The sequence below is a fragment of the Thamnophis elegans genome, chromosome 7 (genome assembly GCF_009769535.1).
Source record: "Thamnophis elegans isolate rThaEle1 chromosome 7, rThaEle1.pri, whole genome shotgun sequence".
Classification (NCBI taxonomy): domain Eukaryota; kingdom Metazoa; phylum Chordata; class Lepidosauria; order Squamata; family Colubridae; genus Thamnophis; species Thamnophis elegans.
The window spans coordinates 14820714-14840610 of NC_045547.1; the positions used below are offsets into that span (position 1 = coordinate 14820714).

The 19897-nt window shown below is 43.8% G+C and overlaps 1 protein-coding gene across 1 annotated transcript in view; it reads left to right on the plus strand.

The window, feature by feature from the left end:
* The window catches only part of ADA2 (adenosine deaminase 2), a 30770-nt gene that overhangs the window by 10371 nt on the left and 502 nt on the right, over positions 1–19897 (plus strand). Inside the window, exons 3-8 of the mRNA XM_032221104.1 lie at positions 6581–6791; positions 7413–7540; positions 8642–8732; positions 11170–11278; positions 12741–12898; positions 16254–16456. Of these exons, the coding sequence (XP_032076995.1) occupies positions 6581–6791; positions 7413–7540; positions 8642–8732; positions 11170–11278; positions 12741–12898; positions 16254–16456 (900 nt within the window). The remainder of the gene's footprint in view (positions 1–6580; positions 6792–7412; positions 7541–8641; positions 8733–11169; positions 11279–12740; positions 12899–16253; positions 16457–19897) is intronic.

Here is a 19897-nt window from a genome sequence, read left to right on the forward strand (position 1 = left end):
AAATATTATCAAGTTGCCCAAAATTGTGTTCATTTAAAAACAAACAAACCCTATAGTTTAATAAGATTCTCTCCGATTTTATTATATTTTATTTTTGCCAAATCTTTGTGATATCTCCCTGCTGAGCTGAAGGAGATCTGTCTTTTAAAACTATCCTCCTTGGCTATTCCTTGTGTCTTCAGATAACTTTGTAAAAGATGCATCTCTGCCCTTCATTCATTCCTGGTTTCTAGGGTGATGTTTGCTATGTCCACTACATAAGCAGTTCTTCTCAGAATAGAGCTGAAATGGCAGTTACTACCACATATAAACTAGTAGAAAATGCTGCTGTGCGTGCTATGGTTCATTTCCTTTCTATTATGTTGCATTGTTTATGGAGTAGTTTCTTGCATTGCCCAATCTTTTGTCTGCTAATGTAACGAAAGACCCCCATTGTTATGCACAAGAGGGCAGAGTTAAGGTTGCTGTGGAAACCTTAACTTTGAATTCCTTGACTGATGGACACTTTAAAAAAAAAAGAAAGAAAGAAAACACCCTGAGCAAATTAGGGCTATTGGGTTTTTAGCTTCCTTCCCCACACTTTTAATCTAGTCCTCCCATCCCGCTTAATAAGGGAATGAAACATTACCTGCAGTTGAAAGCATAGGGAGGACTTCTTGGGCAGGGAAACAGCAGCTGATCCTTTAAATGTGTGGCAAAGAGAATTCATTTTGGGCTCTCCCATCCTCTCCCAGGGATGAGTTGTTCCCAGCATTGCTGCCAGTTCGGTGTGCGCATGTGCGCATTTCAGTGGTGGGTTCCGAATCCCGTTGCAGCTGGTACGATGCAATGGGGCCCGGCATCCATCACATGAACACGCATGCATACTTACCATCTGCGATGCTCCGCGACACTCCAGTCGCTCGGCGGAGCGTCGCAAAGGCGCAGTGTGCTCCGTACGCGTGTGCGGAAGCCCCAGGTAAGGATGGCGGGTGTGCCCTCTGGAACACTGTACCAGAATGGTACCCACTGTTGCTGGCAGGCACCGGTACGCCTGTATCGGATGTACTGGTCGTAACCCACCACTGGAGCATTTTCATAAAAATAGGCCTGCGCATGCGCAAAACATTAAAAAGGGGAAAAAATAAATTTCTGCAATTACAATGGTTCTGTGCATGCACAGAACTGAAAATCAAGATGACAGCCCTGTAGGAGAACTGGTTTGGGGGCGTAGCAGGTCAAATTACTACCAGTTCAGTTGAACTGGGCCGAACCGGTAGGAACCCATCTCTGGACCAGACCCATTGCTACCCGGTTGATGATAATTGACAGCGCTATTTCTTGTAAGTTGTAGGAGCACAAATATTATTATGATTAATAATAATGACAGGTATGATGAGGGAAATTCAATCTAGGTGTTGTTTGCTTGTGAAAAAATGTATATTGTTCCACCGATCAGGCTCTGATTAGGAAAGGCACCAAGCATGAACTACTTATAGGATCTGGTCACAGTTGTCATAGTGAAGGAATGTGATCTGGGCCCTGGGTGAAACCCTGGTTTATTGTGAAGGGCTTGGATGGAGCCACAGCATGAGCCAAACTTGATTTGCATATTTCTCCTTCATATAATGAGCATATTTGCATCTTATTCACTTGGGGGTGTGATAATGAGTCAAAAGACACTAGGCTGATACGTCTTATGATGAAATAAACTGGACTTACTCAGTCCAAAGAAAATGCAAGAGTACTGATGAAAATTGAACACTGAAATCTATATCAAAACATTTTAGAACAGTGATAGCTAACCTTTTTGTTGTTGGTTGCCAAAATGCGAGGGTACGCGGGCCGGCCACCCGGAATGCAAAGTGTGCCCCCACATGTGCACGCGTGCACAACCGCCACCCACCCACCCACACCGCACTACTCGCCTCCAAGCTGAGATTGATATTTCCTCTCGGGGGCTAGGGGAGGCTGTTTTCTCCCTCCCCAGGCTCCAGGAAAGCCTCCAGAGCTTGGGGAGGGTGAAAAACAGGCCCAACAGGTCAACTGGAAGTTTGTTTCCTGAAGCCTAGGAAGGGCGAAAATGGCCTCCCCCGACCCGCCCCCCCGGCGGCCCTCCAGAAGCCAGAAAGGGATCGTTTCCAAATTTCCAGTTGGCCCATTGGACCGACCCATTTTTTGTCCTCCCCAGGCTCTGAAGGCTTTCTAGAAGCCTGGGAAAGGCAAAAACGGCCTCTCTCGGCCCCCCAGAGACCCTCCTGAAGCCGGAAACAGGTCATCTCTGATATTGTGGTAGGCCCATTGGGCCTGGTTTTTGCTCTCCCCAGACTCCGGAAGCTTTCCTGAAGCCTGGGAAGGATGAAAACAGCCTTTGCTGGCTCTCTGGAAGGCCAAACATCAGCTGGCCGGCATGCGCATGCGCGCTGGGGCTGACAGCTCAAATGACAGTAGATATGGCTCCGCTTGCCACCTGTGGCACACGCATGCCATAGGTGCACCATCATGTCCTTAGAACAAATATTTATGAGTGTAGAAATTGTTCAGTATTCAAATTCATTTTTGGTAATAGAATCTTATGTTTAGAAGGGATGTTAGAGGTCATCCAGTCCAGTCGCCTACTCAGTGGATGATCCACTCCAGCATTTCCGACAGCCCATCCAGCCCCTACCTGAAGACTTGCAAATAAACTCACCACCTCATGTGGCAGCCCTGTGGGCTTACAACTAATATAGTCAAGATGTGCTCATTGTCTAAATTTGACAATAAGATTGCTAAATATCAAGATATAAACTGAAATTCAACACGGTATATTGAATGGCACAACCAAGTTAGTTGAAGAGTTAGTGGGTCCTTGTGCAGATTGACCTTCCATATATTTTTGTGACATGATGTGTTTTTATGAATCTAGCCTATATTTCTAATTTATGTGAACTAGATACATAACTTACGTCATTATGTGAATCCAAAATGTAGCGTAGCCCATTACCCAGGTTTTACTGAATGTTTCCCAGGCAGCTTTCAGAAAGCAGCTTTCCTCTCATTCCTTCTGCTCAGTTTCATAAGAAGAAGGAAGCTTTTCTCCTAACCCCCAGAGTCAGCCGACATTAGTGCTCTCTGCAGTTTTATACCCTGATGTTAATCTCTTGAGATGCTATTGGAAGAAATGTCCTTCTGGGTTCAGTTCCAAGTGGGGAAAAAGACACTGGAAACATGGAGGCTGCTTGGGAAGATAGTTTTAATGGTGGACAGGATCACATGGCTTGAGCTCCTGAACAGAAAAGAGGGATCATGTGCTTCCAGATGTTGAGTGAAGAAAGAAAAAAGAGCGAGATGCTTAAAGTCTCTATGACCTCTCTGGCTCTTGATCTTGTATTCTGATTGGTTGTCAGATTCCCATGGAGCCATGCAGAGGCAACTCTCTAGGCTGTGTTTTGAGTCCACGTTTGTTTGAGCATTACTTCTTCCCAGGTGCCCTGTGGTGAGATGGGTAAAGGGCTAATAGTATCATGTCTTAATCCTATCACCCTGGAGCTGAAGGAGGGGAGATCTGTGTTATGTAGAATAGACTGGCTCAGGCATTTTAATGGCCCATTGACAAAGGTGTGGGCTATTAAGAGTGAGTCTGTTTCCTGCCTAAAAAGATGTTTCTCTATTTCTGATCCAGGGAAATATAATATTCTGCCTTTTCAATATTTCCTAAGATATTCCATTTTTCTAGGAGAGGGGTGGGTGCTAACTTCCTACAATGTTAATTCTTGCAAAAGAAGAATTAATCGAGTGAGGGAGAAGCAGTCCCTGCATTAAGTAGTTGGTGCCTTCTTCATAATGTCTTTTAAGGCTTCCCAGGGGAAGGGCAGAAACTCTGGATCTGGGATACCCATCAGAGGTGGACTTCCTGCTGACCTGGTACCAATAGGATCCTCAGCATTTCAGCTGCTGCAGCATGGCCCATGGATCTGGCCAGTTGTCTGTTCTGGGGTTCCACTTTTAGTTGCACAATTCTCAGTTTTAGCAAATCTTGTTTGCTAAACTTTGTCCTGAACATGCTGTCTTCTTTCTTCTCTATAAGTGTAATAACAATATAATTGTTAGCAGTAATAACAAACCGGCATCCCAGTTTTATTTGTTTGCAAAATAATCGTCTTTTCTTTGGATTCTCATGTTCTTCTTCTTTGGATCTGAGATATGATTATGGCAATTGAGCCACGTGGAAAGGATTGCTTCCCGTGTTCAGCATGGGAGCCTTTAAGACAGCTACCATACTTTTTTTTTTAATCTCCAGATTAAGCACAGTCAAGGTTTCCAATCTTTCATTATAATCTTTCCTTACCAGGTCAGTGCTCTTCATGAGTGTTCTCCTTTGGACAAAGTCCAGTGACCAGAACTAGACACAATGTTCTAGATACTGTACATTCTAGCATAAACAGAATGGAGTGGAACAATGATTTCTCATGATCTTGACCTTTTATTTAACACTGACATATTGTTGGCTCATATTCAACTTGGGCTCCACCAAGACACCTTTCCCAAATACCATGTTGCCCAGTTTGGTGCCCCGCTGCATCCCGAAATCATGCCTTTCCTACCTAGATGAAGGAACTTTTCTGCCCATTATTCCAGCTTGTCAAGATCTTCCTGAATCTTGAGGTTATTCTCATCTGTTTTATCCCACATTGACAACTTTGATCCAATTGTGTTTATCTTTTCAATATCACATTTTCTCTCCCCACATGAAAGTCATTGATAAATAATCTGAACAGCACAGAGCCTAGAACCTAGATGGTGTTAAATTAACACAATGTATAGCACAGAGTGCTTAGATAAGATAAAGGTAAAGGTTCCCCTCGCACTTATGTGCTAGTCCTTCCTGACTCTAGGTGGCAGTGCTCATCTCCGTTTCAAAGCCAAAGAGCCAGACCTATCCAAAGACGTCTCCGTGGCCATGTGGCTGGCATGATTAAACGCTGAAAGCGCACTGAACTCTGTTACCTTCCCACCAAAAGTGGTTCCTATTTTTTCTACTTGCATTTTTACATGCTTTCGGTAAAAAGCTGTTGCGCGGCGCTAGGGATATGAATTGCCAAATTGCCAACCTTTCTGTTCGACAAGCCCAGCATCTTAGCCACTGAGCCACCGCATCCCACTGTGCTTAGATAGAAAATCTAATTCTTATACACAGAGCTACCTTCAAAATGCCTCAAAAGAGAATATTAAGGGCTGTATACCTTCCCAGTTTTTTTCCCCTTTTAATTAATAAGGATCACAATAGCTACCAAATCTTGAAACAGTACCAAATCTTGAAAAGATAAACTGGATTAGTTCTGGTTAATGCTTGGATGAGAGATTACCAGGAAATACCACAGCTATAAACTGCACTGGGAAGTAAAAACAGTCATATCCCCTTTTTGAATTTTTTAACCTGTTTTGTGGCTACTTCAGTTTTAGTTTAGCATATTCTGATTGTTGGCCATGGTTTATGGATTATAGAAAATCTAGTAATTGTGGTTAATTCATTAAAAAAAGTTAAGTAACCTGAAATAGCCGGATGAATGAATTTATTATTGAGACTAAATATGCATAGGACAGAATCCTAGCCATAACACCTGAAGCAAACATACTAAATGTCCACTGGAATTTACGGCAAGGAGGGAAAAGGGCAGTTAAGAAATACAAAACATAAAGAAAGAATAAAGAATACTGTCAGGTTTCCTAAAAATGCCCTAATTGATTCATGACTATTGATGTATAATATTTAAGAATTTTTTTTCTTCATTTTCCTTTTCCTTATTAGTGCATCTTAATTTATTAGTGCATCTTAATTTATTAGTGCATCTTAATTTATTAGTGCATCTTAATTTATTAGTGCATCTTAATTTATTAGTGCATCTTAATTTGTTTGGGATTGTCTTCTCTATTTGTTTCTTTAAGGTTTGAAGTTTATTAATTGTGTCTGCATAAACTAAATATTTTTTTTTTAAAAAAAGTGATTGTGGAAGAAAATGATCTTTGGACTATATAAAAGGTTATTTGATCTTGAGCTTGTGTCCATATTATGTAGCGTATTCCAGTGGTAAGTTGCCAATTTTTTTACTACCGGTTTGGGCGTGCTTGCGTGCCACTTCTATGAATGCACAAAAGCGTCCAGGTGGGTGGGCGGAGCCTCCTACTGCTACTACTACCTGTTCACCCGATCTGGGCCGAACCAGGAGCAACGCACCTCTGGTATATTCATTAGTAAATCAATGACTATTGATGTATAATATTTAAGAATTTTTTTCTTCATTTTCCTTTTCCTTATTATGATATCTTAATTTATTAGTGCATCTTAATTTATTAGTGCATCTTAATTTGTTTGGGATTGTCTTCTCTATTTGTTTCTTTAAGGTTTGAAGTTTATTAATTGTGTCTGCATAAACTAAATAATTTTTTTTTTAAAAAAAGTGATTGTGGAAGAAAATGATCTTTGGACTATATAAAAGGTTATTTGATCTTGAGCTTGTGTCCAAGAACAAGATATTTTGTGATGATTCTTCAAGTCAGAAGTCAAGCTTCTTTTGCACATTGTTAAGCTGCCACTATGCCTTTTTTTCTCCCTCTCCAGCTTACTGAGGAACATAACCCTAGTAACAGATACTCCAGAGGAGACCTACCCAACTCAAGCTTCCATCTGGGAGAAATTTGAAAGCATCTTTAAAATCTCTTCTGGCCTTATTAATTATGCACCTGTGTTTAAGTCCTATTTGTATCAAGGGCTGCTAGAACTCTACAATGATAATGTGCAGTATGTTGAGATCAGAGTTACCCTGCCAGAGGTAATACATTTCTCCTCTTCTTCGTCTTCTTCCTCCTCCTCCTCCTCCTCCTCCTCTTCCCCCACCCCTTCTACATCTCCTGCTTTTCTTCCTGTCCCCCTATCCTTTTCCTCTTCCTTCCTCTTCATTTCCCCCTTCCCCTCCCCCATCCCCTTTCTCTTCCTTCTTTGATCTTTGAAAAAGTACAGCTTGGGTGTCCCTGACAGAATGGACAAAAATATATGGTTTTCAAACATCATAATCAAAATTCAAAACTACCAGAATGGTAGGAGGGAGGGAGGGAGGGAGAGAGGGGGGGATGTTACATCACATATGTGACTTCTACCACCCTTCTTGAAGAAGGGGAAATCTATTTTTATATCATGCACAGTGTATCTAGTGCTTTTATTTCCAGGTGGCAGTAGATAACTGGTTTTGCCCTATACTGGGACTCATTGGACAGATCTTATTCTGTGGTTTGAATAAGAGTTACCAGTAGCTACATACATCCAATGAGTCCAGTTTTACCATGAAATTAGTCGCATACTGCCTCCTGGTGATCTAGGTTAGCAAGTGGTTACGTATTTTCCTTTAAGAGCTTTTTTCACATGGCTTAAACTTTTGTTCTTGTTTTGCCCACAGATATATGAGGCGAGTGGAAAAGTTCATGGTAAAGCTTGGTCTGTGAAAGTTTTTGAAAAAGTGGCTACCCAATTTAAAAAAAAATATCCTGATTTTCTGGGTCTAAAACTTATATATACGACCACCCGGTAAGAGTTGTCTAGGTAGTTTTGCAACTGGGGCAGATAGATACATTTGAATTTAAGTAATTAATATTAACGAGCAAGGTGGCAGAGCACAATTATACTGGCATTGGAAGGCCTGAAGGACCAGGCTGGGATTGGATTTGGGGGGAAAAAAACATCTGTGTGGTTGACTCCAACTTGATAGCACATGATCAATCAATCAAACCATCTTAATTTTTAAAAAAAAATTAAACTACCTTTGGGTAATGACTTAAAATCCTTTCATACTCTTTATAGCTATCTATCCAATGAGTATCTAGAGATATGTTTCTTCCTGCTGCCCACTAGGACTGTGAATCCATAAATCCTGACCCACATCATCCCAACACCCACATCATTGTTGCCAGTGGCAAGGGAAATGGGCAACATTAGGGGTATCACAGCTTCCCTGTCCTACCACAGTTCTTTTCTGGATGAATTTTTAAGGACTACCAGTCTCCTGCCTTCCTTTCCTCCAACTTACTTCTTATTTCCCTAGAATAGAAACTAGAAACTAGATCAATTGATACAAAAGAGCTAAGTGTGATGGAATTTGTGGGTTTGTTGGAGAGTATTAAAGGGAAGGAGCTTGAAAGCTCATGGGCATGGGCCTAAAATAGAATTGAACCTCACTACCTCTGAGTAGGGCAGGTGTAGTTGGGGTGTGGCGGGGCAGGTGTAGTTGGGGTGTAGCAAGTTCTGAATCTTCAGAAGAGTGAACCTAAAGTATGTTATAATGGAAGTGAGGAATAACTTGGCTTATGCCAAGCCAATCCTAACCCAGCTGGACATTACAATGAGCATGTAGAAGAATTTCAGCTGTGAACTATGCATTTGATACTGTAAAATGAATCCCTTTTGGCATGTTGCTCCAATTTGGTATCCTCAAAGTTATTTGTGAGATTTATAGGGGTGTCAAACTTGATTTCATTGAAGGCCACATCAGGGTTGTATTTGACTTCGGGTGCAAGGGTGGGCCTGTTTTTCAGGCATCGTACGAGTTTAGCCAAATATTTGCGCAGCACTTTTTAATCAAAGCAACAACCATTTTTCCCCTTGATATTTTCTTCTGCTTTTGCCTTGCAGAAAGCGAACTGTTCTCCAGATCAAATCAGCCATTCTTACAGCCATGAAACTCAGGACTAAGTTCCCAAATACTGTGGCAGGGTTTGATTTGGTAATTCCTGATATTCCTCATTGGTTTTACGTTTTATTTTAGAAGGACTGTAAGGGGATGAAATGATAGGGAGCTATTTAAGCTGCATCACACGACTACCTTAGCCTTGCACTGAAGCCCTGACCAAAACTCAACCAGGAAACCTACTTTTTCTTTATTGTTAGATTACATTAACAGCACCTTGCAAGACTGAAAGTATTTCTTCCCTTTTACATGTAATCCTTGACTTACAACCACTTGTTCTGACCTAGGCTTCCCCCAAAAGCACGAAGCAGAGTCCTGGTCCCAACAAAACCCCTTTTATTAAATGAATGTGAATTCCTCTCATTCACATTCAGCAAGGCCTGGCAAACAGTCTTTCAAAGGAATATTTATGACCACAGAACTTATCTATCTTGGAAAGCTGCCATGTAAATATTTTCCAAATGGGGTGCTGTGCAAGGGAAGACTTGGCGCAGAGTCTCTGATATTCACGGACAGATCTTCACACTCCTGAAAAGAATCTAACCACCAACCAAACAAATTGTTCCCTGCAAAAATCCACTCCATTTTCACTCCTCTTTTATTTCCTATGGGAGGGGCCAATCACCTTCCACCTGTGACTTTACTCCCAAGTCTACCCTGAGTTGTTCTTTTCTTCTGGCAGCTCTGCACATGTGCACACTGGGAACAGGCTCTAGCTGTTCCTCTGCCTCACTGCTGTCTAGCTTCGAAGGCACTTGATCACTGCCGTGGCCCCATCTCTGCTTGATGCAAAACCCTTGTCCAAGCCTTCCCCAGCGTCCAGGACTGGCCCATGCTCCTCCCCAACCTCCTCACTGTCTGACTCTGCTGCTAGCTCTGCTGGCTGCTGGCGGGCCACAACGGTTCCACCACAAAATCGCGGAGGACAAAATCGCGCTCGACAAAAGCGCGCATTTGACGTCATCACAGTGCGACGAAAACATTGTGCTGTGATTGAAAAATGTAAAAATAAAGCTAAAACCTTACCCTAACCCCCCCAAACCTAACCCTAAACCTAACCCTTAACCTAACCCTAAATCTAACCCTAAACCTAACCGTTAACGTAACGCTAAACCTAACGCTAACCCTTAACCTAACACTAAACCTAACGCTAACGCTCTAAATCTGACCCTAACCCTTAACCTAACCCTAACCCTAACCCTAAACCTAACCCTTACCTTTATGTGAATCGGCTTGCTTTAATTTTAATTTTATTTCAATTTTTAATTTTTTTCGTCGCGCTGTGATGACGTCACATGCACGCTTTCGTCGAGCGCGATTTTGTCCTCCGCGCTTTTGACGGGTCACGGGCCACAACACTTGTTTAGTGACTGTTCGAAGTTACAACAGCATTGACCATTCATACTTACGGCCATTGCAGCCTCTCTGTGGTCACATGATCAAAATCCAGTTGTTTGGCAGCTGGCATGTATTTATGACAATTGCACTATCCCGGGGTCATGTAATTGCCATTCATGACCCTCCCAGCTGGCTTCCAGCAAGCAATGAGGGAAGCCAGATTCACTTAACTGAAGTGATTTGCTGAATAACTTTGGCAAAAAGGTCATAAAATGGGACAAAACTCACTGAACAATTGTCTTGCTTAGCAACAAAACTGTTTGGCTCGATTGTACTGGATGACTTGTACTCTCTGGAAAACTAGGGAGGGTCCCTAATTTCCAGTGCCAATTGTTTGCAGCTGATGCCATACTACAGGTAGTCCTTGATTTACACTGGTTTACACTGATTTACATTTAGTGACCGTTTGAAGTTAGAACTGCACTGAAAAAAGTGACTTATGATCGTTTTTCACACTTAGGACTGTTGCAACATCCCCATAGTCACATGATTTACATTTGGATGCTTGACAAACTGGTTCATATTTATGATGATTGCAGTGTCCCAAGGTCCTGTGCTCATCTTTTGTGACCTTTTGCGACCTCAATGGGGTCGCAAAAGGTTCACTTAACAACCACATTTAACAACTGCAGTGATTCACTTAACAAACGTGGCAAGAAAAGTTGTAGAATGGTTAACACATTTCTCACTTAGCAATATAAATTCTGGGCTCAATTGTGGTCTTAATAGCAATAGCACTTAGACTTACATACCACTTTATAGGCCTCTCTAAATGGTTCACAGACTCAGCCTGTTGCCCCCAACAATCTGGGTCCTCATTTTACTGACCTCGGAAGGGTGGAAGGCTGAGTCAACCTTGAGCCGGTGAGATTTGAACTGCCAAATAGCTGGCAGCCGGCAGTCAGCAGAAATAGCCTGCAGTACTGCACTCTAACCACTGCGCCACCATGGCTCATCATAAATCGAAGACTATCTGTATTAATAGAGTAGATCTGTTTGTTTTTTAATGCTAGTTATTGATAGATTAATAATATCTAAGTACTGAATGCTGATCCAGAGTAATGCTCCTTTTCAGGTTGGTTGGGAAGATGGTGGAAAGTCTCTCTTTGAGCTGCAAAAAGTTTTACGGTTGCCAGAAATTAAAAAAGTTAAATTGCCATATTTCTTTCATGCTGGTGAGACAGGTAAGCACAAATACATCACAATGCACCTTTGAAGTGCAGTAAATAACTAGAAAATGAATTCTGCAAACTCTTTGTAATTATCTCTCAGGTGAATCTTTTGAACATATCAGAAGGTAATTCTAAGTAAATATACATCGATATATGACAATGGTTCCCAACCTGTCGTCCATAGACCCTGTTGTGGCCCGCCAGCGGAGCTAGCAGCAGATTCGAAGAGTGAGGAGGTTGGGGAGGAAAATGGGCCAGTCCTGGAGTCTGGGGAAGGCTCTGATGAGGGCTCTGTGTCAGAGGCAGAGAGGGGGCCAGAGTCATAAACCAGTTATCAGCTGCCTTCAGAGTCAGACTTCAATGAGGCAGACGAACAGCTGGAGCCTGTTTCCAATGTGCGCATGCACAGAGTTGCCAGATGAAGGGAACAGCTAAAGAAGAGGGGTCGACTTCGGAGTAAGGCCACAGATGGACGATGAATGGCCTCTCCCAGAGGAAATAAAAGAGGAGAGAAAGGGGAGTGGAGTTTGCAGGAGACAATTAGTTCGCTTAATTGGTTCATGACTCTTTGAGACTCCTTGCCAAGTTATGCAGATATCAGCCTGTCAGCTCTCCAAGATGGATAAGGTGTGTAACTGTAAATCCTCCCTCGAAAGACTTTGCTGGATATGAATCAGCAGAATTCACAGTAAATTAATAAAAGGGGTTTTGTTGGGACAAGGAGTTTGCTTCATGCTCTTGGGAAGCCTCAGTCAGAACAGACCCCTGGGAGGCCAAGATGTTGTCACAAGAGGTCTGTGAAGGCTTGAAGAAATATTAAAATCTTGGGAGTCCAGGGCCACAAAAGATATTTAAAAGGAGGTGGTGAACTCATCAATGCTAAGAATCAGATTGCAGTTCTCAGAAATTCTTGCACCCTTTCCCCTCCAAAATACAGAAGGATTTAAGAAAGCCAGGGTACAAAGAAGACAGGACAAGGGTGGGAATCCTAAAGATTTATCTTGGGAAAAATAAAAATGGAGATTGAGGAATATCCTGGATGTTAGGATTAAAAATTAGATCTGATGGCGGAAAACTATAGGGAGAACATGGAGTTAACCATGGTTGGCAATCTAATTTAGCAGATTATATATGTGCAATTAGCTCATTTGAGTCAGTTAAGACTTGACTTGAATTTATGCCTCTTTTTTTTGCAACAGTCATTAAGCGGATGCTTAATGTTTGGCAAAGTGGAGCAAATGACTTCAGTTGAGTTTCATAAAGAGTCTTGCTACATGGATAAAATAGGTATATGATACCATTATGATTTAGTTTGAATCCTTGAGACTCTAAAAAACACACAGAAGATGCCACAAGGCTTTTCCACATTACGTTAGTATTTTTTCTTTCAGAATAAAATTTTGAGAGAGTTCTACCATGATGGCCATCCTTTTGTAAAGTTATATAATAACTCTTCTTTTTCTATTTTACTCAGATTGGGAAGGCACTTCAATAGACAACAATTTATTGGATGCTCTGCTAATGGACACCCACAGGATTGGTCACGGATTTGCTCTTGCCAAGCGCTCAGAACTTAGGAGGGTGGTATTGAAGGGGGATATTGCTGTAGAAGTCTGCCCTATTTCTAATCAGGTATTGTTCAAGAAAAAGAGAGCTGAGCTTTGCTCTAGAACCTTCTGGGATAGAAAGAAACGGGGAGATGACTTAATGTATTATTTCCAATCCTTTTACAGATCTCATAGGTTTCCATAGAAAATGAAAAATACTAGGCCTTATTTGGGAATATTCCTGTCAGCCCAGAAAAAAAAGGAAGGATAAAAGATGGAGATTGAGGAACATTCTAGGTGTTAGAATTACTGTATTTTTCAGAGTATAAGACGCACCTTTTTCCTTCAAAAAAGAGGCTGAAAATCTAGGTGCATCTTATACACTGAATGCAGCATTTTTTGCCTCCCTAAACCCCGCCCCCTTCACCAAATTGGCCATGCAGAGCCTTTAGGAGGCTTCCATAGTGCTCCTGGGGCTGGGGAGGGCTGAAATGAGTGAACAACGGGCCATTTTTTGCTCAACTTTGCCCCCCTCCAGCCACCAGGAGCATTCTATAAGCCTCCTAAAGGCTATGATTGCCCTTTTTTTTGATGAAAAACAGACCATTTGTGCTTGTTTGTGGGGGTGCACCCCCCAGGAGCACTTTACAAGCCTCCTAAAGGCTATTCGGACCCTTTTTTTGAAAACAAAATGGCCTGTTTTCACGAAAAATGGGCCGTTTTTGGAAAGTCTGCAGAATGCAAAAAAAAAAAAAATTGCCTCTACAAAATCTTGGTGCGTTTTATACTCTAGTGCATCTTATACTCTGAAAAATACAGTAAGTTAGGTGGGATGACGAAAAAACTATAGGGAACATATGGAGTTAGCCCTGGTTGGCAACCTTACTTAGCAGACAATCCATGTGCAAATAGCTCGATTCAGGCAGTTCTTGACTTAGGACAGTGATGGCCAACCTTTTTGTCGTGTGCCTGCACCCATAATGCAATGTGCATGCGACACTCCCTGTGTGCACCTCGCACCCCCCTGCACATGCACACATGAGCCTCCATGCTCCCTTCCCCATGCATGCATGTGCAACCCATGCCCCGTTTTGGTCCTAGTAGAAGGCTTCCCTGCAGCCTCCTGGGAGACAAAACGGGGTGTGGAGTGCACGTGACTCCCCCCCACGCATGCACACACGATCCCGCCCCTGCGCATGCACATATGTCTCTTGCATGCACCCTGTGCATGCGCGGCAGAGACCCAAAAGTCTGCTGGCCAGTGGGAGGCACGCGCGCCGCACAGGCACGGCGGAGGTGAACTGGGGCGACGGCTCGCATGCCCGCAGAGAAGGCACTGTGTACCCAAGACTTAGGATCTTAATGGAGTCTGGAATCTTCATTGTAAGTCATGATGGTTATAAGTCTTGTGTGGCCTGACCCAAATTTGTGACTTTTTTTGTGGCAGTCATTAAGCCAGATTAAAAGACTATAAAGGATAAAAGGCCAGAAACCAGCAAACATGTTGTAAATAGTGGTCACATCACTACAGGAACACTAAAGACAAACTGGCTGCCGAGCCCCTGAAGTGCCAAGTCATGAGACCACAGAGGTTTTGTGCAGCCACCAGAACTGGGTTGTAAGTAACATTTGGAAGGATCCAAATGTTATAACTTCAAACAGTTGCCCAAGTGAGCACACCAAGAAGGGTATTAACATGATTGTAGGCTAAAAGGAGCAGTTTATTTAATAAGGAAATTGTATGCTTAGGTAGCAACATCTACATGGTGGAATACAGAAATGGGAAGGAAAGTCTTCCTGTAACAAGGAGGGTAAAGATTAGAGTATCAGTTTTTCAATCATGGAAGAGCAGATGTTAGAAACAAAATACCACTTTTTCCATATTGTCTTTGTTCACAGTTCCCCTAGCACTCAGTGGGATAAAAGATGCAAAGAGTGGAAGTCGCCGAGGGCAGCTGGATCTGCTTAACAATCTCAGGATTCATTTAACAACGGCAGTGATTTGCCAAACCACTATGGCACAAAAGGTCATAAAATTAGACGTAACTCACTTAACAATTGCCCTGCTGAACAACAGAAATTCTGGTCCCAATTGTCATAAGTCAAGGACTACCTATAGAGCAGCGGTCACCAACTGGTGGTCCGTGGACCACTGGTGGTCTGTGGGAGAATTTTATGGTCCGCAGAAAAATTATTTTGTATTTTTTATATTGCATTAAATCAGGGGTCATCAAACTACAGCCCCTGGGCCGGATACATGCAACGAACACTTCTGTTGCTGCAGAGAATCTCCCCCTTCTGGGTCTTTTTGTGCAGGTCGCAGGGGGGCAGAAATTCCGACTTGGGGTCTGCTTCAGCCTCCTGATGTGGGGGCTTTGGGCACAGACTGGAGGAAAGCATCGCTGGTGGCGAAGAGCCGGAGGGCCTCGTTCCAGTGGGACTTTATCATGGCCTGGAACTGGCTGACCATCTCAGCCCACTGAGCCTCCAGGTGCTGGTACCTGGCCTTGCACTCCCGCAGGCCTTCCCTCTGCTTGGAAAGCCTATGCTGGTAGTCCTCAGTGAGGTGCTTCTACTGAACCTCCTTCTCAATCAGATCCAATTTGAACTGTGCTGTTTTGCCAATTCTTCCTTATGGTGGCTGCTTAGCTCCAGCAACTGCTTCCTGTTGGGGCCCTAAGGAGCCCAGGTAGCAAAGATGGATTTCTGCCGGTTTGCCCCAGATCGGGCAAACCGGTAGTGGCAGTGGAGGGCGGCTCTGCCCATCTGCCCGGATGTGTCATGTGCGCATGAGTGAACCGGTAGTAAAATAAATTGAAACCCACCACTGCTGGGCGGACAGGCAAGGAGTGGCTGGGAGAGGAGGAATGAGGAGAGGCTGGTGAGGCGTCCCTTGACATGAGTGACATCAAGTTGGCCACAGCCACCAAGTTACATGACCACTTAGCCATGCCCAACCAGCCATTCTTTGGCCAGATCATCTTAGTGGTCCGCGGGATTTAAAATTATGAATTTATTGGTCCTTGAGGTCCGAAAGGTTGGTGACCCCTGCTATAGAGGAAAAGACAATTGAGAAGAAGAGAAAAAAAGAAGAATCTGAGAAAATAAAAAAGTCCAGAAGGTGTAAAATATCTATCCAAGATATGTTGATTCACTTACAGTTGATTCTTGAATACTGGTTAAATTTCTAGAGTGATGTTTACTGCTCTCTTACTACTGGTTGAATAACCTCAACCATTTACAAAAGTAAGTATTTTTGTTGCTGACCATATCCAAATAGCAGCTCTTTTGTGCAGAGACAAGTCCTCCTTGTGACAGTGATTTTGTGTAGATCTAGATAAGTTCTCAGAATTCTGAATGTTCCCTTGCACCAATGGCCTCACAATCAAATGCAGGCTTCAATGAATTAACGCTTGGCTCATGTGTTCTTCTTCTTCAAGGTCCTGAAGCTAATATCAGATCTGAGAAACCATCCTGCTGCTTTTCTGTTGTCAGAGGGCTATCCAGTAGTGGTTTCCTCGGATGATCCGGCCATCTTTGGATCAAAGGGATTATCCTACGACTTCTACGAGATGTTTATGGGCGTAGGAGGCATGAGTGCCAACCTGACAACTATTAAGCAACTGGTGCTAAACTCTTTCAAGTAAGGTCATGTCTTTTGTATGCTGACATTTATGGATAAAAAAAAACATCATCTATGTACAAGCATATATCCAAACAGGCAGGGGTGGGCTTCAAAAATTGCAGCAACGGGTTCGCTGCCCCGTTGCTGGGTGGGTGTGGCCTAGTCGGTCTCCTGTACCATAGCAGGGATTGGAGGGGTGTTTTTCCGCTCTCCCCAGGCTCCGGTGGCTTTCCTCAAGCCTCAGGGAGGGCGAAAACTGCTTCCCCTGGGCTCCAGAGGCCCTCTGTAGGCCGGAAACAGACCTGTTTCTGGACTTCCAGAACCTCCAGTAGCCCTGTTTCCCCACCCACCCACCCCTGAACCTCTGCATGGGCCCTGCATAATGAACGGGCCGTGTGGAAACTCCTGGAAGGGGGTGGGTGGGGGTGGCCAGCCAGGGATGGCATTTTGGGATTCGCCAAACTGGACAGAATCCTAGCTATAGCAATAGCAGTAGCAGTTAGACTTATATACCGCTTCATAGAGCTTTCAGCCCTCTCTAAGAGGTTTACAGAGTCAGCATATCGCCCCCACAGTCTGGGTCCTCATTTTACCCACCTCGGAAGGATGGAAGGGTGAGTCAACCCTGAGCCAGTGATATTTGAACAGCCGAACTGCAGATAACAGTCAGCTGAAATGGCTGCAGTAAAGCATTCTAACCACTGCGCCACCTTGGCTCGAGGATTGTCTAAACCCATGCGAACCCCCAACAACGCACCTCTGCAAACCGGGCAATAAATAGGGAAAACATTTAGAGCCAGTTAGACTGTTCACATGTATCACCATCCTAGTTTATATCAGCATTGAATTTAGAGTCAACAAAATTTGGATAGGAAACCCAAATATGAAACTACACCTATCCTGCTACAATAGGGTTTTTTTGCATAAAAAATGAAAATACACAGTTTGCTGGCCCAAAAACATTTCGGTCTGGGATGGCAAACCTATGGCACGCATGCCACAGGTGAACGTGGAGCCATTTGTCAGGGCACCCCCCCCCTCCTGGGAGGCCCTCCGGAGGCTTCAGGAGCTTCCCTGAAGCCTCCAGAGCACAAAAACCTGGTCCTACGGGCAAACCCAAAGTTTGGGAACAGACTTCCAATTTGCTCGTAGGACCGGTTTAAGCCCTCTGGAGCCTTCAGGGAAGCCTCCTGAAGCTCCCTGAAGGCTCTGGAGGACTAAAAACGGCCTCACGAGCAAACTGGAAGTGACTTCTGTTTTGCTCATAGGGCCTTTTTTCATCCTCCAGAGCCTTCAGGGAAGCCTCCAGAAGGTCCCTGAAGGCTCCGGAGGACAAAAAACGGCCCTATGAGCAAACTGGAAGTCTGTTCCCGAACTTTCGGTTTGCTTGTAGGGCTGTTTTTTTGCGCTCCGGAGCCTTCAGGGAAGCTCCTGAAGCCTCCGTAGGCCCTCCCGGGGTGGGGGGGAGGCTATTTCCACCCTCCCCAAGCTCCTATAAAGCTTCTGGAGCCTGGGGAGGGCAAAAAAGCATGAAAAAATTGGGGGGGGGGGTTTGTCCCTGTCATGCACGCATACTTGCTGGGCGGGGGACACGCATTGCATTATGGGTGTGGCATGCCCGCTCACGACTCCCCTGCACTCCCCCTGCTTATGGCACGCGGGCCTAAAAAGGTTCGCCATCGCTGATTTAGGTACTTTGGGATGGAACTAGGTGGCGTCTTCTTCACAACCTCACACACTATAAAGAAACTCTACAAGCACTACAAATTATTCCCCCTTTTTTTGTTTATTGTGCCCATCATCTTCTTCCTAGAGTGCCAGTCCTACTAAAAGTCCTACTGAATTCGTAAGATTTATTTTTTATTACATCTTTCAAAGCCCAATGGAGCACATCTTCCCCTTCTCTGTATCTCTCTTTTACGGTACCATCTCTGCTTCTGCTCCTCTCTCTCTGAACCTCTGGAGCCAATACTTAAGTAAAGATTTAGAATGAATGGGACATTGCTCTCTGTTCCTCCTAGATTCTATTTAACTAAAGTTTGTGTGAAACCTCAACATGCCAACCTTTTGTCTTGAAGGCAAGGGCTTTTTAAAACCTTTTTGGGCCTCTATCTGGCACTCATCTGTTCAGCAAAAAAATAGAATGGATGGACTCAGCAAAGGCATCCAAAGGATCTTGGATCAATTCCTGAAACCTGCTGGACATTAGCCTCAAGCCCAGCATCAGAACAAATGTATGGGTCCCAGAATAATGTTGCAGGATCCAATCTGGGTTGGTCACCGGGACCAGAGGTTTAATCTTCCAAGCTTTTGGACTCGTGCTGGAGCCCATCCTCATGGAACGTCTCTCTAGCAGATCCTAGATACTCCATTAGAGAGAAGTTCCATGAGAATGGGCTCCAGCATGTCCAAAAGCTCACAAGACAAAACCCTTTGGTCCTGGCGACCAACCCAGATTGGATTCTGCACAGAGGTGGGTTGCTACTGTTTCGGGTGAACAGGTAGTGGAAATTGTAACTGGGTCACCGAACCGGTAGGGATGGCAGGTTCGCCACACCCCCGAATTGGTTCCCTGGTCAACGCGGCATGTTTTTTTTTTTACATTTTTAATGTTCTGCACATGCGCAGACCTATTTACAAGCAACTGCAAACATGTGCTGAGAGCAAGTCAGGCAAGTCGCGCAAGCACCAAACCAGCAGTGACGCCAGCAGAAACTCACCCCTGATCCTGCACCAGCATCAGAAATCTGATCCAGTGTTATAGACAGTAGTATCACAATGACTCAAGCTTTTCCTTCTCTTACTCTGAGCTTATGTTTTTATGTTATGTTGATTTTATTTATATGCTGCCCTTTTCCCCCGAAGGGGACTCAGGGCGGCTCACAACTCAACCAGGGAAGGGGGGATACAAACAGAAAATTAAAACGACACAGAAACAATACATAATTTAAAATACACAACAGTCATATCAATTCGAGATGGGGGCAATAGTTCTTAGCCCCAGGCCTGTCTGAACAGCCAGGTTTTAAGGGCTTTGCGGAAGGCCTGGAGGGTGGTGAGGGTTCGAATCTCCACGGGGAGTTCGTTCCAGAGGGTCGGAGCAGCCACAGAGAAGGCTTGAGGCTGGGGCCATAACAGCTACTATATTAAGAACTTTTGATGAGTTATAATCCACACTCTTTATGGCTAATGGATTCTAGCAGATTTGAGGGGAGAAATCTACTTTAAGTGGTACAGTTTATCAGAGTTTGTTGCAGAAAAATCAAATCCAGAAAGCACACAAAGATAACTGATTCAGCTGGATTAACTTTATACACATAACAACAGATGAATAAATGTACAATACCAATAGTAGATTCTTTCAACGTGATAAAAATTACAAGCAGAACCCAAGCAGGAGAGAACAGTTAGTTTCATTTCAGAGTTCAGAGCAGATAGAGTAGTTTCAGTTTCAATTCT